Source organism: Bacillus rossius, chromosome 3 (genome assembly GCF_032445375.1).
Source record: "Bacillus rossius redtenbacheri isolate Brsri chromosome 3, Brsri_v3, whole genome shotgun sequence".
Lineage (NCBI taxonomy): Eukaryota > Metazoa > Arthropoda > Insecta > Phasmatodea > Bacillidae > Bacillus > Bacillus rossius.
The window spans coordinates 120,936,149-120,961,886 of NC_086332.1; the positions used below are offsets into that span (position 1 = coordinate 120,936,149).

Consider the following 25,738-nt stretch of genomic DNA (forward strand, 5'->3'; position numbering starts at 1 on the left):
GGGCCGCACGTTCACCCTACGTACTGACAGCCAGTACTTGCGCTGGCTCGACTCAGCACAGGGCCGAAAGTCTAAGTTTGTTGGGCCAGGATGCTCACGGGATTCTCCTTTTCCGTCGAGTATGTACCAGGAAGAGAGAACCAGCTGGCTGACGAGCTGTCGTCCTGTCGAGGCATCCAGATCCAAACAACGAGTTCCATGATGACCAGGGATGAGAGGATCTCCTCTCCTCGACGCCAGAGCCCAGCAAAAACACAAGAAAGCCCAGTATGTTCATTGTTCTTCGCAATCGTCCAACCTTGCACTGTCTCAAGGTTGCAACTTACCACAAATAAGAAACTGCATGGAACGTTTTTAAGTTCCCAAAAAAGGCAGAATGTACTTCAAGACGAAATCAATGAAATGCAAGAGATGCCTAGGGCACAGAAACTGAAAAGAATGTGTCCTACTCGTTGGGTTGAACGACATGATCCTCTTCGCTCCTTTATTGAATTGCTTGAGCCTATGTTGGCAGCTCTGGACGTGATTGCAGGGTTATGGAGCGACAGAAAGACAGCTACAGATGCGAGGATGCTTGCATGTGCGATATGCAATTGTTATTTTCTATTGCCTTGTACGTAATAGAGTCTGTTTTTGAAATTACATTACCACTCAGCAAGTACCTTCAAACTGTAAATTTGGATCTCAGACTTGCAGTAAACTATGCAATGAGTCTGAAGGCCTCACTTCACTGGAAAACATACGCCAAAATGCTGAGGAATGTTTCCACACAATATTAAAAAGGCTTCAGATGTCTGTAGAGAATTTAGTTTAGCAGTTGTGCAGCCCCGTGTTGTAGGTTGTGAAATGCTAAGGTGCAACAAACCAGCTGACACTCCAGAGGAATATTACCGGATAGCATTTTATATTTCCTTTTTTGGATGAGACGGTGTCAACAAATAGCAAATTTCTTGGAGAAGTCAAATCAAATATTAAAATGAGCTTTGAGTGATTTAGTTAATTGAAGCTTTGCACAGGCTTATGTCGTAGCAAATCAGGCATAAAGAAAAACATTGAAGTCTTCATTATTATTGTTCAGTTACCAAATGGTTTAATGGTAAAAAAATCAAAACATGGAAAATTAATTTCATTGGAGCTTCAAATGGTGGTGCAAAATAAAAAATAACCAGTTGTTAACTGTAATAACAAAAAAAATACACAAAAGATTATCATTGTACAAAATCCTTGAATATTGTTTTAAGTGTTTTACAAACATTAGCGAATGTTGATAAGAATAATGGCAAATGTTGGCATTCGTGCTAATGGTTAAAATTTTTTGGAAATTATGTTGTTTTTATTTTTTACCATTGAGTTGCCCGAATGTGAAAATTCAATTAATTTCTCGGAACAACATTTTTAAAAATGCATTGGGGTACATATCAATGTGAATATATTGATATATAAGCAACAACACCATTAAAAGTTGATGAAAAACAAAGTACTTGGATTAATTAATAATAAAAAAAATATGTGCACGTAAACATGTAAATATTAAAAATTTTAACTTTTGATGTTCAAACTTTATTTCTATTAACAACTTATTGTGTTTATTTATATTTTCACACCTAAAATAACTAACAGTAATGATATACTGTGCATACAATGTTTTTACAGAACCTACAGCTAAGTCTACCAGAAGAGGAGTTGCGAGTGAGCTCAATTCGCACACTTGGAGAGAAAGTGATTCCAGGAACTGTGGAGTCTGGCCAAGTTAATATTCGGTCGCAGATAGACTCATCACAGCTTGAGTGGCAGGGTTTACTTTCCACAATCAAGTGAGTATGGCCATATACTGGAGGTATGTGTGTTGATGCCTTGAGTTCATACATTTACATTTTGAATTATATTAATTTTGTTTCAAGTTTTAATTCCACTGATTTTGGCCATGTGAGTTATTATGTAATAAAAAGTTCTGATGTTCAGAATATCAAGATAAATTTCGTTATTGTATAATTTTCTAGTTTTATACAAAATGTTTACTGAAAAATTGTCAGTTAATGTGAGAGTGTATGTGATTTATTGAATGACTGTATTCTCAGAAAATTTATAATATTCTCAAATGTGTTTTAAATTATTTTAAATATTTACAAATGTATGAGATGCACTTCCACACACTGTATGGTGGGTTCTGAACTGCACACATTGCTCAGTACAAAATGTCTTTGAATGGTTTTTGGAAAAAAAAATCTTTTCATCTTCAAAAATGTTTACCTAATTTTGGATTGAAAGGTAACGTCCAAGGAAGATAGATTTCTGGGCTCTGTTTAAGAAGAGGAGTATTCTTTCCACATGATATGTTCAGAGAGTTTTTATTGGTTCAAAAAGCTTACTAACATAACTGATAGAGGCATTTTGTTTTTGTTTCTTGCCTTTCCTGAAACTTTTTGTTAAGGGTTTCCTCCTTTGAAGCATGTATATTTTCAAAGTCATTCAAACATGTCTTAAAATTATCTGATCATAATTTTTTTGTATATTTTTCAAAGACTTCCAGTTTTTTCAATAATTTGTAATATAAAAAAATTCACTCATCAGAAACTGTGGGTCTGCGTGCAGAGGTACCTCTGAGTTCTGAATGCACTTTGGTAGCATGTTGCTTCATTTGGTGAAGGTATTTGAGATAAACCATGGTTTCACTGAATTAAATGACCGCCGGAGAACCTGGGAAGACAACTAGCAAAGTAATGGGTAGAAGGGTTGTGTATAGCTCGTACGGAACCGAGGTTGGAGTTGACAGTGGCGATTCGCACTTGGCTGGGCCGTAGTCGAGCCATGCTTGCATAAATGTGTTACCATGGCCATAAAAAGATTTTGTTTACTTGTGCTGCTGTAAGCTGGCAGAGGTGCAGTGCACGTGAGATGATGCATCCTGTGGCTGTGTGCAGGTCGACCATCGAAGCCCTGGACAACAAGTTGCAGCAGTGGAATGAGTATGAGACAATGAAGGATCAGTGCATGTCCTGGATACGAGACACAGACACCAAGCTCCATGCTGTTGACCTCAAGGCCACGGCCCAGGAGAAGAAGCAGCAACTAGAAGTGCTCAAGGTCAGTCATCTCTATAATACAATAACACCCTATAATGAAATTTCCACTTTAAAAAAAATTTCTTCACAATACGTTTAAAAAATTTTGCACTTGACGTTTAATTTTCTGCCTTCTAATAAGATTTCACTTTTAATAAGTATAAATTTCTAAGTGCTTTGAGAAACTTCTTGACAGGGTTTTACTGTACATGTTACTTTACTCAAGTACCTTTGTTATTTTGTTTTAAATGTACCATAAATACATAAGTCTTATAAGAGTTTGGTTGCTCACGTTAGTATGAATTAAATAAGCTGTGATAATGAAGCGACGTTAATCATAAAGACAAAATAAATTTTATTACAAAATTGAGAAATGAATGCAAACAGTTTGTACACTGCTGTGTCGACAAATAAAAATGACAATGCGGTGAAAAAATATTTCAAACGCAAGTGGTTGTTAGAAAAATTTTCTGCATGTTTTATGGAGTGACTATTTTGACTTTTGGCTTTGGCAGCTTGTTCTCTAAAAAATTTTTTGTTTTTCACTATTTAATGCTTCTTGATGATTGCACATACCTACAGTTTAATTGTGGATAGTATATTAGGTATGGTCATAATTTACAAGTACTTTGAAAACGGATTTTGTTTTAATCCATAAATAGATATAAATATTAACACCATATTATGTGAGTTTCAAATATTAAGAGCGTTAATTACAAAACTTAAGTAATACAGCCCATGTTCTATTCGAGTGATCTAGCAATATATCTATTTTGGGAAACTTTAATAATAATAATAATTTGCACTTGTTAGTTGAGGATTCCTTTAGGCACTAATTTTTTAAGATATACACTTCTAGAAACATGTTAAGATATTGAATAAATGTTTTGAATTTTACTTTAATTATTTTATGCTATTTAAAGGCAAAATTACATTTTTCTTTTGTTACAAATTATTTTACAGTATGAGCTATAATGTCAGTTGTGTTATTTTTGTAATCAACTCCATTACTACACTATTCCATGGTGTAGTTTACGTGCTTAGTTGTTGGGCATCTTGCTGACAGGTAGCATCCTCAGAGTTAAATGAATGGCAAGTAGTGGGATAGTAGACTGGTGAGAGAAAGGCGAGAAATTTTATTGAGATTGCCATTGTTGTCAATTCCTAGTATGTAAACAAGACTGATGCATAGCCCTCTGAGTACAGACAACATGCAATTAAAATTTCCTAAGCTGACAGTTGACTATGCGTGTTAAACACTTGTGGAATCGGGCATATTGGCTCTCCCATGGCAGGCCGGTCATTTGGAGTTCCGTGGTTTGTTTATGGAAACTAAAAGACTAAATTAAACTGAACCACATTTAACTTTACTGCAGTTTAGAAGTCTGTTGTTATATCCTGAGATACAATACAAAAGGGAAAATTACTACATTTGTGAGAATAATGTTACTAGGACTTCAGCGATGATGCTGGTCAGTCAACCCACTTCTGCCTGGGGGTGAAACGAAATACAGGTAGTGCCCATCCCTTCATTATCGCTAAACACCTTATCCAACTAGCAGCAGCGCTTAGCTACCCCTTCTTCCCTTTTCCCAGCGCTTTGCCATTCAACCCAGAGATTTCTCTGCATCTCTTGAGGGTTCGGCACTTTCACAGAGCCCAGTCTGTGTGAAGTGGCATAACTAGAACACCATTGTTCTTGGATTTTTGAGTGTTAAGTCCAGGACTCTGATAATGCGACACTTCGGAGGTTTACGAGATATTTCCAGTGCAGGATTCGGCAGGATATAAACGTAAAGTCTGACCTGTGAGGGCAGTGAATTGAAGAGGGACCAGCTGTAGAGACAGCCACTGTTGAGCCGAGCTGCAATGAGAAAAGTAAATTGTGGACTTAATGAAAGAATGATTAGGTAATCTGTGGACAGTCAATTCATTTGTAATAACCTATGTATTAATGTACATATAAGTCAATAAATAAAAAAAGTATATATTTAACTAGTCTATCCTTTCAGACCAGTTTCCTCACCCCAAGCAATAATAATGGTGTGTGAGGCTGAACTGTGGGTAGTTAATCACCTGCTGACAGGTTTCTTAATTGGATGCTCTTTAAACTGGAGGATACCCAGCTAAGTATCTGTTGTGACCTCTGAGAACTGTGATTGGTGTGTACGCACAGGCCCTGCAAGGCGAGGTGCGTGCCAAGGAGCTGGAGATGGACTCCGTGACGGAGCGCGCACAGCAGCTGCACAAGGGAGCTATGAGCAGCCGCAGCTCCCAGATCTCCGAGCTGGGGCTCAAGTACCAGCAGGTGTCTCACAAGGTCAAGGTGAGTCTCCCAGTTTCTCGCTTCACACTTGCTCCCACTTATTCTTGGTGTGTACTCTGTGGGGTGCAACCTAACAGTCACAGTCACGTTTCAAAATTTAGTGCTGCAGCTGTACGATTGTGTGCACGATACACAGTAGACTGACCCAACGATCTTGTTTAACTGGCACTGCAGCTCACTCGCCCGGTGAGTGTCGTACTCATCGCCTTCATCTTGTAAGCAGATCGGCATCTGCTGCTTCAATCACAAGGAGCTTTCATGAGTCTCGCTAAGCTCATTCCCTCATCTACTCGTTCACTTCTCATGTTTATTTGTCGTCAACAGCATAGTCTTGACTCGAGCATTTGTGCAATTCTGTACAGTAAAGTTTGGCCGCCGCACCCCTTTATATACCTCTCCGCCTGGTGTGGTGAATTCATTTTATATCGTTTTCCCCATGTTCTCTGCCATTCTCGGTTTCCATCATCACCACATACTCAGGGTCTGTTCGCCTCCCTTCCCATACACCGATGACCTCCTCCTCTTCGCGTGTGGCATGAACTATCACTGACCTGAGATCAGCCGGAGTTTACATGGGCGTTTTAAGGGGAATTGCGGAGAAATGCCCGTAACATAAGTCTTACTGCTTACACAGTCTTATTTGTAGATCAATAACTGATAAGTGAATCTTTGTGTGATTCGAAAGTGAAGTAATTGACTTAAGCAATCAGCTCTGTATTTTGTAGATAATTATTATATAGTAATTTCTCAACATACTTGTAGAGCCAGTTTATGAAATGTGTTGCCATCTTAGAGAGACAACAAGAGCACCATACTCTTACTTATGAGTATTTGGACAGGGTGCATTTTTCCACGTGCTGTACTGTCAGTGAGGAGTCCCGGTGATTGTTACAGGACCTTACCAGCCGGTGGCACCAGTACGTAATGAGCCACCAGGAGTTCGACAACCACATTAAGGAGTGCACGCAGTGGCTGGAAGACATCAGGAACAAGCTGAGCTACTGCTCAGACCTCAGCGCACCCTCTCAAAAGGATCTGGAGGGCAAGCTGGAGACCATCCAGGTACTTCACAATGTTTATTGCTTCATACTACTATCTCCATGGCACAGTAGAATATCAAGGCAGTGGAGACATAGCCTTCGTTTAGGTAATCGTTCATAGCACACATAGTAGTGGTATCTATTGAGTTTCACCACGGTCATCAGTTTTACTATTTACCAAAATCCTTTCACTGACTAAAATTTTATATTATACAGCAATTAACAGGAAGTATAATTTGAGGTACGTTGTTGAAATGAAAAATTTTGTTACACATTTATGTAAGTGTAACACTTAACACTTTATACATCACTGTATTTTAGCCAAAGTAAAACATAATGTTCTTCGGTTCTCATTGGTCGTGCATGCTGATGGTTTAACTCATGAGGCATGGAAAACTTCTACAGCATAACTGATAATTTTAAGCTCTTTGTTTATACTAACAAAGCAGTTGGGAGCCGTCTACATTTAACCTTACCAAGTAACCTCTCTGCTTTTTTTGCCTGAAGCTTCTTCGACACTCACATCTGCTCTACTTTCCCAAAATCACCTAATTCTTCTTTCTTTCGTATATTTTATCTTGCAGCCTAATTACTAGGGGCAGGATTATATGGTCAATAGTAATAAAACCGAAATAACACCGAAAAGCATGTCAAAACAATATACTTCCAAAATGCAAGTTCATACACCATTTAGCAACTAAAATCATGAAATCAACCAACATTTTGACAAAATTTGTCAAATCATAAACATGTAATCTTTTATGTTGTAAATGCAATGATTTTTATTTATTTAGCATGAAGGTTGTACGAAAAAGTTTGAATCAAAGTAATCAAAGAAAATGAATTTATTGCATCTCTGATTAGTAACATTATGTATGATCTTGGCACATTTTGCAAAGATATTAAAATTGGCCAATTAATTTTAATTCTTCTGACTAATTCTGTCCCAGACATGCTTATTACAAATTATTTTATTGTAAAACTGTAATGTATTTGTTAAAATGGATTATTTTGTCTAAATAGGTATTGAGAAATATTTATTTTTGTATTTTTTTTTTTTAATAAAACATAATTTTTATGAATAAGGACAAGGAATAAAAAAATAACACCTAAATCTCCAATTGCAAAAGTGAAATTGATCTAAAAGTAAAACCCTAAAATATTTTCCCTATTAATAACATTTTGCTTTACACCCAGCATTGTTATTGGTACCGTCTCACTTCCAACTTTTCTGACATACCGTGTTTTATCGTATAATGGTCGCACGCGCGTAATCGTTGCAACCATATTTTAGGCTGTCAAAATTGGGATAAAAAAACTTCTCGTATAAACGTCGCATGATGTTTTTGGTCCCGCTAGTAGATGCCGAGCGCTTTGTGTAGGTATCTTTTCCGTATAAGAGATGTATTTTAAAGTAGAAATCTAATATTTATTCGGTAATTACTACTTAATAAATTAACTGAAAAATACGAAGTTGTTTGACGTGTAAATTTTCTTATAAAGACATTTTTAAACGTTATTTCCTTTATCTGATCGTTAGAGGCACTGGAAAATCGTAAAAATGGTTTAGGCACGAATAAAAGCGACAAAATGGTTTACCGACGAATAAACGCTACAATCCCGTTTTTAGAAGTAATTATTAAAATTTCAAGTAATATTAAAATTTCCAGTAAATTTTAAGTTTACCTAATATTAGATATGTGCGAATGTCAAATTTTCATTGCGAAGCGAATTGCGAAGCGAATAATAACTATTTGTGCGAATTCGAATCGAATGCGAATAGTTGCTTTTCAAAACCATAAAAAAAAAAAGTTTTTATTTTTAATATCAACTTTCAACCCCCATTAATACAGAGTGTAAAAATGCTCTACATTAAATAAAATTCCAGCTTTAATTTAAGTTCTATTTACAAACATGAAGCATGTAATTCATTTTGAAAAATCTCTACATAAAAACATGTACATGTACACAATTGCACATCTTAAATTAATCACTGTTCTTTTCAATCATCAAAAAGTTTTCATTGTTTTAAGTTTAATAAATTTTTATAACACTGGGAAAAATTATTTAACCCCCATGTTCAATTGGAGAACAAACAAAACGAAGTATGTTCTACAAATATTTAAAAATGACTAATACTATACACACACAAAACACCATTGAAAGATTTACACACTAGGCTCTTATATCCGGTCAACAGGTTAGCTTTTATTTCAAGTTGGCATGTAAAAACACCAATTGCTCGACATGCTGAGGTAGCAAGTTTTCTCTTCGTGCTGAAACAACATTTCCAGCTGCTGAAAAGAGACGCTCTGAATTTACTTGTGTGGAAGGAACCCCCAGATACTTCAGAGCTACTTTGGATAAATATCGGTACTTTGTACCTTCATTTTTCCACCAATTTAATGGATTGTCATGTCTGTTGATACGAGGTTCTTTTAGGTACCTCCGCACTTCTTCTTCTCCTTCATCATAATCTTTATTTTCTTGCATTGGAATACTATCGAAGACAGCCCATAGAGAAGATGTTGGTGCAGAGTTTGGAATGCTAGATTTAGCCTCTTGTACAGGATTGGAATCAGTTTTTAAACTTTTTATCTCTGACAAAAGAATGGCTTCCGATTCAATTGTAGATAGAAGCACTCCTTTAAATCTTGGATCAACCAACATTGCAGCACGCTGTAGGGGTTCTTGCATGTAGTTCGGAAATCTTGACTTTAGATTTTTATGCAATGCTCTTGCAAGTGTCATGCCATCTTTTTTGGCAGTGATGTGTGATTCAAGGTTACAAAGAAGACAGTGAAGTACTGGAATGATCATGGACAATGTTGGATAAGTGTTTCCACTCATTTCTTCTGTGGCTTCTGCAAGTGGTTGTAAAACTTGAACAAAGTTTTCAGCATGTTTCCATTCCAAGGCGGTCAGCATGTCTGTATCGCCAGAGTTCACGTGGTCGGCTACAAGAGCAGGTTTCATTTCCAGCAGTCTCTTGAGCATTTGGTACTCTGAACACCAACGTGTATCAATATGTTGAATTACTTCTAGTTTTGGCATGTTCAACTGTTCCTGGAATGTGTGAAGTCTTTTCCTAGCACGAGTGCTTCTTCGGTAATGACCAACTATACTCCTGGCCTTACTAAGAAGTGTGGTTGTACCCGGGCAATCATTCTTACTGTTTTCAATTGCAATTTGAAGGGTGTGAGCAAAACATGATCTGGAACCATCTTTAAATAATGACACAGAAGCCTGTCTGAAATTATGGGCATTATCAGTGATGCAGAATAATGGGATAGATGTCACTGCTGGATCAATTTCCCAGTCAATAAGAACATTTTTTATGGTAGTAGCCACCTGAACACTTGTGTGGGATTCATTTACAACAGTGTTACTCATTGCAAATGACACAGACGTGAAGTCAGGTCGGAGATAATGACAGGTAAGGCTAATGTAACTGTCAGTTGAGCGAGAAGTCCAGCCATCAGATGTAAATGCAATGGATGATATTGTTGGTAAATCTTGTACAAGCATTTTCTTGAGAGAGTGTTTTGTTTCCTCATAAAGAGCTGGAATATAATGTTCAGAAAATGTAGTTCTACATGGTACTGTGTATGTAGGTGCAACATTTTTGTGACCCATTAACTCTTTAAATCCACACCCTTCTACAAACTCATACGGCAAAAGTTCTGTTGCCACCATTTTGGCAATTTGTTTGGTTATGCTCTGTGCTTTAGGGTCGGATGGTGACATCTTCTGCGTACTTCTGAACATTTCAGTTAAAGTAGGCTGCAGCACTGGTTTTTTTTTTGCACAAGTTCCTTCAAGCTCATGAATTTTTTCTTTGTCTTTCATTAGTTCCTTGTACAACACAGCATGTTTTGCCTCCAAATGGTTCTGAAGTGTTGTTGTAGTGCCTGCAAGCAATATTAAAATTTTGTTGATGTGTCGCTCTTATTTTACTACAGTAAATAATTTCATTAGTACAACCAGTACAACTATAAAATGTACTAAATGTGTATTTAAATTGGAAAAAGTCGTATTTGCAAAATTTTAACCATCGGTAGCCTTGGAAAGACATAAAGGGGGATTAGGCCTTTCCATCTTGAAGTTTCTCATCTTTTTGCTATAAATATAATTTTGAACTATTTATCCCAATTTTTGGGAGAGCAAGCCATAAATCATATCCCCTAGACCTTCTATACCTTGTTGCAAACATGTATATACTAATAGGCTCTAGTCTGTTAGTGCTACGAGGCAATAACTTATTATTTCACACTGGAATACTCATACGACCAGTTCGCAAGTATTGGCTTCAACAATCAGCCAAAGCTAAGTGCTATGAAATGTAGAACCAAAATATTTAGCATGGAAGTTTTATTGTAAGCAGTATCAAAATATTTGAAATTGCAAGATGTTGAGGCCTAATTTCCCTTAAAATCTTCTCATGTTATGGGATAGGTATTCAACTGAAGAAGAAAAACTGATAGTAATTGTATTTTTGAGTTCCTCTCATTTTAGTTGAAAATTCTAGTAAACTGCATTGCTGTAATTGAAATATTTAACTGGTTGTTTAAGTTTTGAACATTTCGTTAGGCTCTGTTAAGTTATCTATTTATAAAATAGGTCATACTGTTCTAATCTGAATGAACCTGACATTGTCTGATATGCCAGCACTCTCCTAACCTCCTTCCCTTTCCTGGCATTCAAATTTCCCGCAGAAGTCATGTGCATGTGAGGGTGCCACGAACTACACCAAGAGGGTGCGGTCGATTCAGTGCCTCATACCCTAATTTCGATTTAATTATTATTACTGTAATTTTCTTTTAATAATACCTAGTGTTTTTTGTGTGAGTTTTCAGGTAATAGATTTTTTATTTCTGTTATGTACTGTCAGCTCGGTTGGTAAGCGCTGAGAGTGTTGTGTTGTCTATGGTTCGTTAGTCAGCAGCTGGCATCATGGCTGATAGCTCGTCAGATAACCTATGTAACCAATGTATCGTGTAATGCAGACACAGTGCGTGTAACAGGTACATAAAAATTTCATTGTTTCCTTTTTGCGTAAATATTAACTGGCCACTATAGACTCAGACTTGCCGAAGGCCTTTCATTAATAATAACTTTTATTGAAGTTATTTTTAAATTAATAATACCATGTTGGCTGTTCATGGATCACCAGAGTTAAATGTAAAAGGGTGTTTGTTTACTTGTTTTTTATCAAATATACCTCGGCGTGATTTGATTTTAAATAATGGTACCATCCGTTTCGGCGTGCAGCGCCAAGCCCCACATGGGTGACATCATGCCCAGAGTTCGAGTCTCACCCTGGTCCATGCCCCCTAGACACAGCAATCATTGGTTAGGTTAGCCTAGTTACAATTTAAGTATGGTAAATTGTTTGTTGGGTTAGCAACATTTAAAATACTTATTTATGGTTTTCAAGAAAAATAATAGCCTACTCAAAAACAACCATTGTCAGAATTGTTGATTTTTTTTTAGATGACTAACTTCTCTATGAGGGAAAATGTGAACAATAATCATCCTACAGATTACTTACTGTACCATTTTTTTGCTATTTTGTCATCCAAATCAAGTTGACTCCCAAACCAATTAAATACTAACAAAAATTTAGAAACGTGTTTTGGGGGAATTCAGTTTTACCGTATGTTAGAAAATTTGCTATTTAGACACTACCAATCCATGGCACACACAAATTTCTATTGTGGCACATTACATCATTAAAGCTTTAAACACCGCACGAAAACATTGTTACAAACGTCATGACGAAAATCTTATACAAAAAAAGGCAGACATGAAACTTTATTAGGTTAAAGGCATCTGAAAACGTACGAAACGTAAACATTCCACGAGTGGTTGCGATGGGACGTGTTTTACTTTCTTCTTTTTTTACGTTAGCGGTTGCATTGCGTTCGGTGAAGATACTACCATCCAAATAATAAATTATAACATCAATGTGTACACTATTCACAAATTATTAAACCCTTATTATAAAAAAAAACCTAGTTACATAACCTACCACGCGGACATTTGAACGACTGTTTGCAACAATCGCATTGTGCGGAGCAATCGCCAACATCTGTGAAATAATTCCATATTGCACTACGTTTCTTTCTTTTTGACGGTACTTCTTTCGCTTGTAATGAACCGTCTGCACCTTTATCCATTTTTAATTTCGTTAGATAAAATTATGAAAACCCACGGTAGTCGACAAATGCAGCAATTTAGTTGTGTATACTTACACAACACTTTAGATTAATCGATAGTGACGTCACGTTCGAGCGATAGGTCGATCTTCCGAAGTTAACAGAAAATAAATCGCACGTGACGTCACAACTTGAATGATACGACGAAGCTTCGTTTAATGCGAATACTTCATATCGTTTCGAAGTGTTATCGAATATTAAAAAAACTTCGAATTCGATTGTACTATCGAAGCTTCGCACATGCCTACCTAATATTTTTAAATAAAGCATTTCTTATTATTAACAGCCTAACCTTATACAATAAAGAACATTCTTTATTTTATGCATCTTCTTACCATGTTTGAAGATTACCTAATAAACGGTGACGATGGCGAGCCATGTAAACAATCAGCACGATCTATGAATCTTGTAAATAACAGGAAACACAATTTAAATACGCATAGGCTCGCGTGGAAACTTTGTTAACGGCAAACGTAACGTACGACCCAAACAAATGTAAACGATTAAAGAGAGACGTTTATTTACGTGCATGAATATTTTCACGGGATAGAAAGTGAAAATATTGAAGTGGCCATGTTTACCAACGTGTGCGTGTGTGATATTAACACAAGCAATCAAATTATTTACTGTTAAATGACAACAATTAAAATATAAAAATGCATTAATTTAAGTTTACAACACATGCAGCTTATATTTGGCAACTACAAAAAAAAAGCAAACTCTACGTCAGTCAAATTCGTTAGCACTTTAACGGGAAAAAAAAGATGGCAGCAATGTAGCTCTATGCTTTTGTCGCTCATTTGTTGAATGTACCTAGTGTTTTCCTAATTTCCTAACCCGAAAAACAAGCGGTAATCTGTGAAAATAAAATATTGCGCTGCTATTCACAATAAAATTAAGGTTATTAGCCAGTGTTGATGCTGAACGTTTTTTTTTAGCAAATATAATTTAATTGTAACAGATCGAAGAACCAGCATGACTGAAAAGACTGTTGAAACATGCTCAATGCTTTCTTTTAATTTTTGTTAGTGGCATATGTTTTTGCTTTTAGTAAAGTTAATTTTATTTAAGAACTCTGTGAAAATTATTTTCGAAATTCGGCTTTGTGAAAGTGATTTTTGACACATGTTATGTTTGTTACTTGAACAACAATGACTGTTTTTTGCATTGATATTTTAACATCTCAGTTGCAAATTTTTATTTTCAGTGTTAATTGATGTAGGTACATACTTTACAAATGTGATATTTATACTTTTATGTTACATGTTATTAAGGGGCAATTTTATATTATATGGACAGATATACCATCGTTAATTGTGTATATAGAAAATTTTGAAACCAGTTTTGTTAATATGGAATAATCGAATAATGAATAATAGAATCACATAAGAATTTTCTAGTCTATTAAAATTAAAGCTATATAAATGCTATATGGCAAAATATAAATGCTACGAACAGCCATTATAAACGCTATTTTCCAGTGCCTCTACTGATCGTCTGCGTCGCCGCGGTGTAGGTATAATCTAAAATTAAATTTTGGTCATTACCACTTATTTATTTAATTAACGGAAATACAGAGTTTGTCTGACGTGTCAATTTTCTTTTAAACCGTATTTCCTTTATCTGATTGTCTGCGTTACCGCGGCGTACCACTTATAAAAATGTAGCCAGCGCATCATTCATGTTTGGTTATGTTGCTTCCCGTATAGAGTGCGCACACGTAGTCGAATATAGATATCTCGCCGATTGGATGCAACGCGCGCTCTCTGTCAGGTGCCGAGTTAACTACATTTGATAGCCCGCATTCTTTCGTGGCAAGTGTGTACTACGACATGTTAGTTCACGTCAGATTCAAGGGGCTTGCGTTCGCGTTAGAGTTTTGGTTTTTCTATTTAAAGTTGAAGAAAGGTTTTTGTTTAAGGAATTATTAATATAGATTGTTTGGCGTGCTCTTGTATACTCCACGTTTTTTTAAATAAACGTTCTTTCCATGAACAGGTTTTGTTTTTATGAATAACTTTACCTAACAAAAAAATTTTTTCCGCATAATTGTCGCACCCCTACTTTTCAAACTTTATTTTAGAATAAAATGTGCGACGATTATACGAGAAAACACGGTATCTGCACCAACTCATTTTTTTCTTCATCTTTGATCTCTGATCTCTATCAGTTGCTTTCTTGCATTTCTTGGCTACTCATATCGTCCCTGTATAATTATTCACTAGAACTTAATTTTGAATACGTCAGTATTTCCCATTTATTTTATTTAATGAATTTGAAGGTAGATAATCAGGATGTGTACAAATAACCGGAGAACCAATCAAATAAAATAAATCTTTCCTACAATTTTGGTCAAGGATGATCTTTAAATACATTTATACAACAAAAATTTTAGTTGATAAAATTCTCAGTTATTGGCAGGAACATAACAATTTTTAATTTATTAAGATAAAACCATTTCACAATAATTTCCATATGATTTAATGGACAGTCTCCAACTATTTAAATTTAATGTGTGAGTATAAACTGAAGTGAGACATCAAAATGTTACCTTACCTTTAAAAGGAGAGGGATGCAAGACAACTTGAAAGGCGAAGGGGCAAGAGTGAATTCATATGTACGTTAACACACAATTTATTAAACAATTTTTAATTCTTTTAACATAATCACAACAACTATTTGAATCTGAATTTCCAGGCTTCCGTATATGCCTGCCTCCTTTACGGCACTATGTCTGTAAACATAAAAAGTGCCATTTTATTTAAAACAATATTTTCGAGAACGCACACATTAAAGGGCCGGAATATTTAAGCAAGCGAGAGCTTTAATTGTGACCATGTCTGACCACTGCACTGATGTTCGCCCAGGCACTGTCTACTCAACAGGTAAAAACCTCGCAGCAAAAATAAATTGTACAAATGTGTGGCTGATGATTTTATAAAACAAACCTTCGCATTTTATTTTGTCCTACTATTTCCAGCTGAAAACTTAAACAGTGAATGATTCTTTAAGATTTTGATAACTAAAGCCCTCAAGTAAAACAATATTTTCGTAAATCTATATACTCCAGGAATATTATTGTATGGCAAACGGGAAAACAGCTATGCCTGCAACTTAAGAAAACATTGAGCTATTAAAAAGTTAACATTAAATTCAAATACTCCACGCTCACCATGTGTGGCAGCATAGTACCTATCACATATCATAGGGGCACACACATCTATGAAACGGGTACCGTTAACAAAAAAACAAAATATGAGCGAAAGTCAGTTGCCTTGCAGCACCATTGCTGTAAGTTGCGTGAACCGCAGACGCCTGTGGATTCAGGGCCTGCTGCTGTACAAGGAGGAAGGGTTCAGCAAGGTGCAGGGTCTGGTGGAGCTGGCACAGACCGTGCTGGCCAACACGGCCCCGTCGGGACACGACGCCATCAACCACACGCTCGGCAGGCTGCAGGAGGAGTGGAGCGTGCTTGCCTCCAGGATGATCGAGATAAAGGTACGTGTTCATATTCCTGCTTCTCATCTATCATTGGGCCTAAATTCAAAAATATAACTGACCCAAGCCTGAAGCATAAGTAGATCAAATTTTTGTATTTGTGGGATGGCTATAAACATAATTTCTTACACAAGTGGAATCATGCGTGCTATCAGTGATTTTTTAATACTAAGACATAACTGGCAATAAGTTTATAGAGAGTTAAATTTAAATTTTCTTATTCTTAAAAATATCTCATTACAAGTTAACCTATGTATCTATTATTGATTTTCTTCTTTTAAGACCAGCAAATGTGAGGTAGGGAACTTACTGTTCGTACTATTGCAGGTCCTAGATAGTGTTTACCACTAGAGATTCTTTCTTGTGTGCAGACAATAAAATAACATATGATTTCAAGTAATTTTCTTGTGTATTTCTCTTGACAGGCAATTTTAGATGAGTCAATTCATCGCTGGTCTGGATTCCTTGAGCAAATACATCAACTAAACAAGACAGTTGACTACCTGGAGGTTGTGTCCAATGAGATCTCAGAGTTCCAGACAACTATATCAGAGAAGAGGACGCAGCTGGAAAGGATAAAAGTGTGTCCTGTGCATAACATTCATTTAGTTTAAATACATACACCCACACCCACACCCACACCTTAGTAAAGAGAAATTGTATTGTGTATAGTAGTCAAACTCAAAATATCATCCAAATAACACCAATATCCAAGTCAAGACACAAAATTTAATTTGCCTGAAGTACCTATTTTTGACTACTTATATGTGAATGTTAGTTAATAAATCTTTAGTTTAGATGTATTTTTAGAATATTTTATTAATTACGTACTGTGTATCTAAATTAATTAGGTGTCTAGCTCATTGCTTTTCCAAATATACATACTGGAAAAGTAAAACAAGTTAAAATAGTTAAATTAAAGTTGACATTATTCAATACCATACAGCTGTCGCTAAAACCTACAGAGAAACATCACAAGGAATGTACATATTATAATTGCGTTAAAATTGGCATACTCAGACACACAAATTTAGTATTGTGGTATTAAGACAATGCAAAAATGTAAAATTCCAATTTTGAATTATGTTAGTATGTTAGCACATGAAAGAAATTGAAACCACATGACATAGTTGTTTTTGCTGCTTATATGTTTGAATATGTGTTTAGTACATAGTTACATTAACATGGTGTCTTATTATAATATATAGTGTGTTATTTATGCCATTATTTTAGTAATGTTATATATTTATGTATGCTAATATTTTAATGGAGAAATATGTGCAACAGTTATTAAAATAAATATAAAGATAACAACAAAGCCTTCAGTTTCCACAATATTAAACCACATGCATGTTGGGTGGCCTAGGGTCTGGACGAGAAGGTGCGCTGTGAGAAAATAGAGGTGGAGAGCTTGAAGGCGAAGGCTGCAGAGATGTTGGCCAGCGGCCAGCAGAGCCATGCTGCCACGCAGGCACAGGAGATACTCCACAAGTTCGACTTCCTAGCAGACAGAATCAAGGTGACATCCCGAACATCTCCCCATGCATGCTCCACTTCGTGGTTTTTTACAGCTTTACTGATTCTGGTTGTGTTGTCTGAAACATGTTATTGTGTTAATTTAAATTTGAAGGCTCCTCATTGTTTTTGTCGTAACTAATAGTTTAATAGTTTCGGAGGGGAAATTTGTAGCTAACTTAAACTTGCAAAATGTTTAACTTACACCACGATGTCCGGAGCTCCTCATTTGTGTGAGCTCAATCACTGATGTACTGGCACCACTGTCTCCTCCCTAAAGACTGAACACTAGGGATGTGTCTCAAAGTAATGTTAAAAAAAAGATTTGAGGTACTCTTTCTGTTTACATTTGAGTTAGGCACCAAAGTGCTAAGAAAGCTTAAAGTTACAGCAAGATTATAATGAAAATAACTTAATAGAAAAGAATTGTTTACATTGAATAAACATGGACAATTCATGAACAACTTAGATTAAGAACTGTCTGCTTCTTACGATTGTGTACATATGTGTTAAGATTATGGATGCGGCGAATCCTGATTTCCTCGAATCTGAATCCTAACTCAAATCCTTGACTGGAATTGCAGAATCTTGAACCCAAACCCGAATCTTTTAACAGATGATGTTAACAAATCTAATTTAAGTGAGATGTATTCTGCTTGACTTTCTCACATGTAGTTTGGTACATTTCTGGTACGTATAAGTGTATTTGCTAGAAATTTTCTCGAAACCATTGAATAATGAGGTTCCGGAAATGGAATAAGCTTTCTGAAGCCATTGCTTTCTACAACAGACAGTGGCTGATTGTCTACACATATCATATCTGCAATAAGCCTACCTATGTGTTTTCCTTTGCCATCTTTGCTTGAAAACTTACATTTTTTTGTCATGAATTGTGCTAGTGTGGGCTGTGTGAGTTATGGTTCATTGTTTTGAGGTTCAGATAAGATTCTACTAGGTCGTGCAATTTCTCCTGAACCAGAAGATTCACTATTCTCCTGTTTATCAACAGCGATTTGGGCAGAGTGGAGTTTAAGATGTTTATGTAACACACTTGTACATGACTTTCCGCGGGATATTTTTGCACCACAAAAAAGACATTTAGCTTTGGTTGGTGTCGGATTTGACCAGAACAAATGTTCCCATACGTCTGACATCTCTGATTGTGATTTATGTCACGTAAATGACTTTAAATCACCATTCACAACGAAAGATAAACCACATGTTACATGGAAATATTCAGTTCAGTAGAAAAACTCGCACAGATAAAATCAATACCGATAACAAATTAATAAATAAACGGGACGAGACGCCATTGTTCTGTGCCCAGTGTCGCCAATACTTTGTGTGTGAAATGCGTGTTGTGAATATTGTTTTGTTTGAACTTCGTTTCTGTTGAAAACTTTTACGTTTGTTTGTAAACTATTTTATTCATTTATATTCTTGATAAAAACATTACAAAAACAAATTCTCATATGCTTAAAGAAAACGGAACAGTGTTTGATGAGTTCGAAGATAATGCAACTGACAATGAGCCGCGGTCGCGAGTCGTGAGTGGAAGTTGGGTGCTTGATTAGGTTACTGCGCAAACGGTAAAAATCAATAATACTTTTGCATCACTGCTTGTATTTTGAAAAGTGGCAGATTTATTAATAAATTCTTAAATTGTTCTATGTAGGCAAAACATAATATCAACACAGCTTAGGCTGGGTACATTCTTGTTTATAACATCTGATGCCTTCCTAACCTCAAATATGTTGTGCTTTTACTGTTTCTTGTGTATATAAAGACAAAAATTTTTTCTTCAAAAATTTCAGTTTTAGTACAGATTAGCAGTTAGGATTTTTTCTATAAATAACTAGAGGTCTGCGAGCCTAAGAATTTTACTTCGAGCCGAGCTCGAGCTTTTGTGGTACAGTTACACTTTTGGGAAATTATTTTTATCTTAAACTTAGTATAATGTTTTAATAAAGTATTAAAATGAAGTGGGCTTATTAATTTTGGGTAACTATTTACAGTGTGTGTTTATATTTTGCACTGCTAGAAAAAAAAATTTTTTTCCATTCAATCTTACCTGTTTCCATTGGTTCATTAGTAACGGATATCATCCAACCAACATAACCACAGTTTACAAGTATATGTTTGTGTAGATGTAACATATCTTTGGAATGATTTCATCCTTGTCAATTTTTCTGGAGTCCTTACTGAGCTTCAACAAACTTAGCACCAAAAATCATGTTGTTTGAAAAGTACATACGTATATTCACATTGTTTCAACATTTCCAATTTTCAGCACAATAGTTGTGAGAGAGATTGTCATAGAGTATTAAATTCTATTCTTTAATCTATCATGCAGAAAAATAATTTGTTCTGCACGTTCGGGAGTTAAATTAGCTCTACGATTGGAGATAGTGTTTCCAGCAGAAGAGAAGCATCTCTCGCTGGCAACCTGCGTGGCTGGAATGCTTTAGTAAAATTGCTTAACCTCAAAATTAGTGTCATAAATATCTGTAACTGGTCATTAAAGTTTAATCAATTGAAAGTAATAAAAATAAAAGCATTTTACTTAATTAAATTTACACCTGCAAAAAAAAACATACGCACAATAAACCTACATGGAAATTAAAGTCTTTTTCAATATTTTGAAGTCTGAAATAATGTTTACTAATGTCATCAAATGTAGAGCTGTACTGAAGAAACCGATTTGGCCAATATTTAGTTGAATCGGCATTTCTGCCGACTTCATTACCATCACAGTAAATATACATCTCGGTTGTAGTAATTATGGTACCTACAAAGAATCTTTAGTTCTTATGGTAATTATCTTAAAATAACTATTGGGCTTGTACTGTAGGTATGGTACATCATCCATATTTCTTCGTAAGTTGTTGTTCATTTGTCTTTTATTCACATTTACGTGCGCCGTTACTATTTGAGACAGGAACATTCGGAAAAAATTTTAACAGGACTTTATATCACACATTTAATGGAGTAAATGATGAGACCCCGGGCAATTTAAACGCTTTATACAGAAAAACCTACCATGCGGGACCTCGTAAGCAAGTTTTACTGTATTTTTTTCCGTAAATAGTAAAACACCAAATCCTTTGACGAATCCTATATCAGACCTGCCGAAGCTTCGAATCCCTAGGATTCGGCGGATTCGGCGGATATTGGATTCGGTCGCCCCATGCCTAGTTAAGATGCAATCTCAGTTCCTTCTGTTTCAGAAAGCCTAGTGCTTTGGGATATTAAGTCCTTAGTCTTTCTATGCCATCTGATCCCGATGGAATACCCAATTTCATTATAACTCTCCTCCTGAACCATTTATTTAACATAAGCCTAAAAATTCAAGTCTTGTCTGACAATTGGAAAATTGCTAGGATTGTCCCTATGCATAAGAGTGATACCAAATTAAATGTCACTAATCATAACACCCAATATATCTTCTTAATGGTTTTACAAAAAGTTTTGAAAAAATTATCTGTAAAGTTATAAATTTCCCTCTTAAAAATAGATTCTCTCTCTAACAACTTGGCTTTAGAACTGACATGACAACAGCTACTAATCTCATTAATTTTCTAAACCCCATCTACGATGAAGTCACTAACAGGGGTCAGATTGATGCCAGCTATTTTGATATAGCAAAAGCATTTAATACCATCAACCATGTTGTTCTGCTTGACAAACTATCTAAATTTGGTCTGAGTGACAATTTGATAAACTGGTTCTCTAGCTACCTTAATAATAGATTTTTTTTTGGTTTCAATTAACCACTGTAAGTTTTCACTTTTTATAGCTAGTTCCAGTGTATCTCAGAGGTTACCTTTTCACCTTACTTCTTAATATATTTACTGATGAAATCTCGCGTATTCCTATCCACTCCACAGGAGTACTTATTGCAGATGATCACAAAATTTGTTTAAGTATAAAATCTCCCTATGATTTATATTATTTCAGTAATACGTAATCAAGTATCTCTAACAAAGATAAAACAACAATAATTTCTTTCACTAGAAAATATCTTCCAATAAGATTTGATTAAAAACTGGACAATACTTTAATTCCGAAACCCCTTTCTCTAAAAGATGAGAGAATTATTCTTGATCATAAATTATATTTTCATTTGCATGTAAACTTCTTAACGACTGGTTCTAAACAAACTCTAGCTTTGATAAAATTTATCACTTATCATTCTACTAATTTGATTCTATCCTTTCTCTTTATTATTATTAATCAGGTAAAAATTAAAGTATTGTTCAGTAATCTGGAATTCAAGTAACTCCTCTGATTGTTTAAAAATAGAATCTATATAAAACAAATTATCTAAAATCATTAATCTCAAAAATCTTTCCCAAACTAATCTATCTACGCTTTCTGATAGCAGAATGTATCTAGATGCTATTTTCATTTGAAATTTCTATAGCTCAAAACTTAACTGTAAGTATGTATATACTAGGTAATATATGACTAAGAGTCCCAAATTTAATAGTCGATTAACTTCTACTTTGTGCACAACTGACATGACGAATGATTTAATCTTTAGATTGACTTCTAACTATAATAATCTTATAAACTTGATATACTGGTTAAAAAAATAAATAAAATATGAAGTATATAAATAAATAAATAAATAAATAATAAAAATATAATTCAGTTATTTAGATTAATTTAGTCTAATACATATCCAACTCTCTACAAATATGTTGTTTAAGATTGGTGTATTAGTTCTGCTGGTTAATGTTGTGATGATTTCTGTTCTAATGAATTTGTGGTTTTGTGTTCTGTCCTAACCTACTGAGTAACAGTGTCTAGTCTGTGTTATGTGTTTATTTTTATGTATTATTCTTATCCTCTGTTTAAAAAAAAAAAAATATTTTTTTTTGTGTATTATATTTGTTGTGCCATCTCTAAAGTCTCTAGACTGTTAGTGGGTATTGTACAAAATTTAAATAAACTAAATCTACACTAATATTATAAAGAGGAAAGATTTGTATTTTTGTGTGTATGTTTGTAATGAATAAACTCAAAAACTACTGTGCCGATTTCAAAAAATTTTTCACCATTAGAAAGCTACATTCACCCTGAGTAACATAGGCTATATTTATTGCTAGAAAAGATAATGAATCCTTACTAAAACTTTAGTAACGTAACCCAAGGTGTAAAAATAATGCCATAAAACATCTTACATCTCATGCGCTGCAGAAACTATTGATGATAGAACAAAAGTATGTCCTACAATATTAAAGAACATAAGAACATATCAATAACTACAAAAAACTATGCGATACTATATGTCCAACTATTATCGTTATGTCACAATAACCTCTTTTTAAATTTTAAAAGTTGATAGACCATGTTATTCATACTTCTGTTTAAAACGCTTTAATTGTTTTGCCATGAAGGTCGGAATGTCGCCTGGCACAGCCATGTTCGCGACGTGTGCTATGGTTATCTATGGATGATAGGTTTGTTTACGTTTGACGTGGCACGAGGCTCTCTTTCCTCTTTATAATCTACACTACTAGCGGCCCGTCCCGGCTTTGCACGAGTGGACATGATTTTTTTAAATATTTTTACCTTTTATTTATATTTTTTTGTTTCATTTCTATGGTTTTTTTTAACACAGTATCACGTTATCTATGTATACTTACAATCCGAATTTGTTCATCGTTTTTACGTAACAGGTAATATTTTCTATACAATATATAAAATATTTTAACACCTTATATATTCACTGTAATTATTTAAAAATAATGATTTATATAAGCAATTGATATATTTTCATGAGAGCTGACGATTGAAACTCAAACGAACGTCATAACTTCTCAGAGTCAAAAGTTATACTAAAAGGAAATCTCGAAATGCAGCAAAATGACCTCAAAATGGTGGTGCTTCCCTCTCCACCGTGCGCAATTGATCACAGTCCTCACTTAGTGTAACAAATTCTTTGATCCTTTAGCTATCCAGTGGTGTAATTAAATTTTCGATGGAGATGATAGATATGTAGCGGCAACATCAAACTGTATCCCCCGATTTTGTTATCATTCGTTTTTTGGATTGCCTCCCACTATGGAAGTAATTTTAAAGACGTATTCACGTCAAAAAAAAATCGAGCTGGGCTATAAAATTAAATGGTCATAGTATAGTTTGACACAGCTAAATGGGGTTTGGAAATTTGAAGACAGCTTGAATTTCTTTTCAAATTCAATTTCAATTTCGCCAATCTTTAATAATTTTGTATTAGTTTGGTTTCCTTGAGATTGGTCAATACAGTGAAAAATACATTAATAAAAATCCTGTTAATAGAAAACCCTCATTAATACAAAGTGTTATCACAGTCTCTAGATATTAAATAGGAGTGATCGTGCAAATTAATTTTTTTTTTCGAACAAAAGTTTGATTATTATGTAATACAAAAGCTAAACAATTACATGCAGTATAGGATGGTTAATACAAATATCTGAGAATAATGTAAAGAAACAATGTGAAGTTTTTACTAAAATGATACTAATGCCATTACTCATATTTTTAAAAAATAATGGTATTACTTTTTTGTAAATAATTTCTAAACCTTTGCATTATTCTTCTTTCATAAATCTTCTAAAAGTATAGTACAGTTTCAAATGTGTACACACACACACACACACACATACACATACACATACATACATATAATAATAAAAGTGCTGTATAAAATTGTGTGCAAGTTTTATGTGTTGTGTGTGCATTAAATTAAAAAAATTTAAACTAAATTTGAATTTGATTTATGAATAATATATAATTTGAGATACAATTTCATATTAGTATGGTGAATACAAACCTTGTGACCAAATGATGGTCCCTTCAGGTTTGTATTGTTGAAGTTTTTCTGTATAACACTGGAGAGCTGTACGAAGTGCGAAGTGCGTATTGTCGTGGGCAACAGAACCTGGTGTCGGAGCGGGAGGACCAGTACAAGGACCACCGACTGTACAAGGAGGCGTACGACAACCTGACAGCTTGGCTGAATCGGGCGCGGGAGAAGGTGCCCTCACTGAAGCAGCGTCCGCTGAGCGACAAGCTGGCCATCGAGAGCGCGGTGGTGCCTCTGGACGCGCTGCTGAACAAGCAAGCACAGGGGGAGTTGCTGGTGGAGCACCTGACCCACACGGGGGAGGTCGTGATGGCCAGCACGTCGCCTCAGGGCCAGGAGAGCGTGCGCAACGAGATACGAGCCCTGCGCGAGAGCTTCGAGGGACTGTTCAAAGGTGCGTGCAGCTACACAATACACCTTTTGTTTCTATGTTTTATCTAATGGGTTCAATTTAGAGATGAATCGAAACTCAAAAACTCAAGCTGAGTTGAGCCAGTAGCTTCAGCTCAACTCGGCTTTAAATTCCAGTTCATCGTACTCAATTGTATTTTTCGTGATTCTTAGAATGTATTGGACATATGCAGCAAGCATGAAATTATATACCACTATTTTTCAAACCTTACCGAAAGACGGCCACTCAACTGGGAATCCTGAGACATCCTGGAATAAACTGTTAATTGTTTTGCCACGAAGAAACCCGGGAGAAACACGCAAACTTTTTAAAACTTTTACTTGGCTAGCAAGATGGAAAACAGCTTAGTTGAAATCTACTCACACTGTCTTCAACTGCATCACGTATGTCACTTTTAACTGCTGTTGATTGTTCCCACATTTTATGCTCAGGCATGACAGAGAAGGGATCGCAGATAACATGCCCCTGCCACCTATCGCATGGTTTCTTCTCTCATGTCCTTTTTTCCTTCCTCCAGTTTTCAACTTTGATGCTTCCAATTGAGTATTAATGTTACCAATTAATAAATACTGTTCCTCATGAGTCAAGTGGTGATTGCACTATTTGGTTTTTGGTGTAATTTATAGGGTTGGTCATGTAGATTATTCGGTGCTTCGATTCCACCTATTCTACCTGCAATCGGAACCATCGATTCTGAAGCTGTAAGGAGGAATTGTACCGTATAAGGAATCATGTCATTTTTAGAAGGGTAGGTTGTAAGAACTGTTGGTAATTTGGATCTAAAATAGATTCACATTACGTAATTGATTTTTGC

General features: G+C 35.3%; 2 protein-coding genes across 5 annotated transcripts in view; one reads left to right on the top strand and one right to left on the bottom strand.

Moving 5' to 3' along the window:
• Positions 1–25,738, top strand: part of LOC134531206 (muscle-specific protein 300 kDa) — a 602,384-nt gene that overhangs the window by 315,637 nt on the left and 261,009 nt on the right. For all 4 annotated transcript variants that reach the window (XM_063366862.1, XM_063366865.1, XM_063366863.1 and 1 more), the window contains exons 51-58: positions 1,654–1,814; positions 2,922–3,084; positions 5,239–5,388; positions 6,283–6,450; positions 15,974–16,144; positions 16,570–16,725; positions 17,511–17,663; positions 24,585–24,906. In XM_063366862.1, coding sequence (XP_063222932.1) covers positions 1,654–1,814; positions 2,922–3,084; positions 5,239–5,388; positions 6,283–6,450; positions 15,974–16,144; positions 16,570–16,725; positions 17,511–17,663; positions 24,585–24,906 — 1,444 coding nt within the window. The remainder of the gene's footprint in view (positions 1–1,653; positions 1,815–2,921; positions 3,085–5,238; positions 5,389–6,282; positions 6,451–15,973; positions 16,145–16,569; positions 16,726–17,510; positions 17,664–24,584; positions 24,907–25,738) is intronic.
• On the bottom strand, positions 8,119–12,668 carry LOC134531209 (zinc finger BED domain-containing protein 4-like). The gene is made up of 2 exons (XM_063366868.1): positions 12,460–12,668; positions 8,119–10,339 (listed from the first exon to the last, which is right to left on the bottom strand). The coding sequence occupies exons 1-2, from the start codon at positions 12,605–12,607 to the stop codon at positions 8,637–8,639; spliced, it is 1,851 nt and encodes a 616-aa protein (XP_063222938.1). The 5' UTR covers positions 12,608–12,668; the 3' UTR covers positions 8,119–8,636.

Excerpts from the sequence above, each read along its gene's own strand:
- LOC134531209 (XM_063366868.1), bottom strand. The coding sequence starts at position 12,607 with ATGGATAAAGGTGCAGACGGTTCATTACAAGCGAAAGAAGTACCGTCA. Across the intron at positions 10,340-12,459 it reads GTCGTTCAAATGTCCGCGTG|GCACTACAACAACACTTCAG; the intron begins GTAGGTTATGTA and ends TATTGCTTGCAG.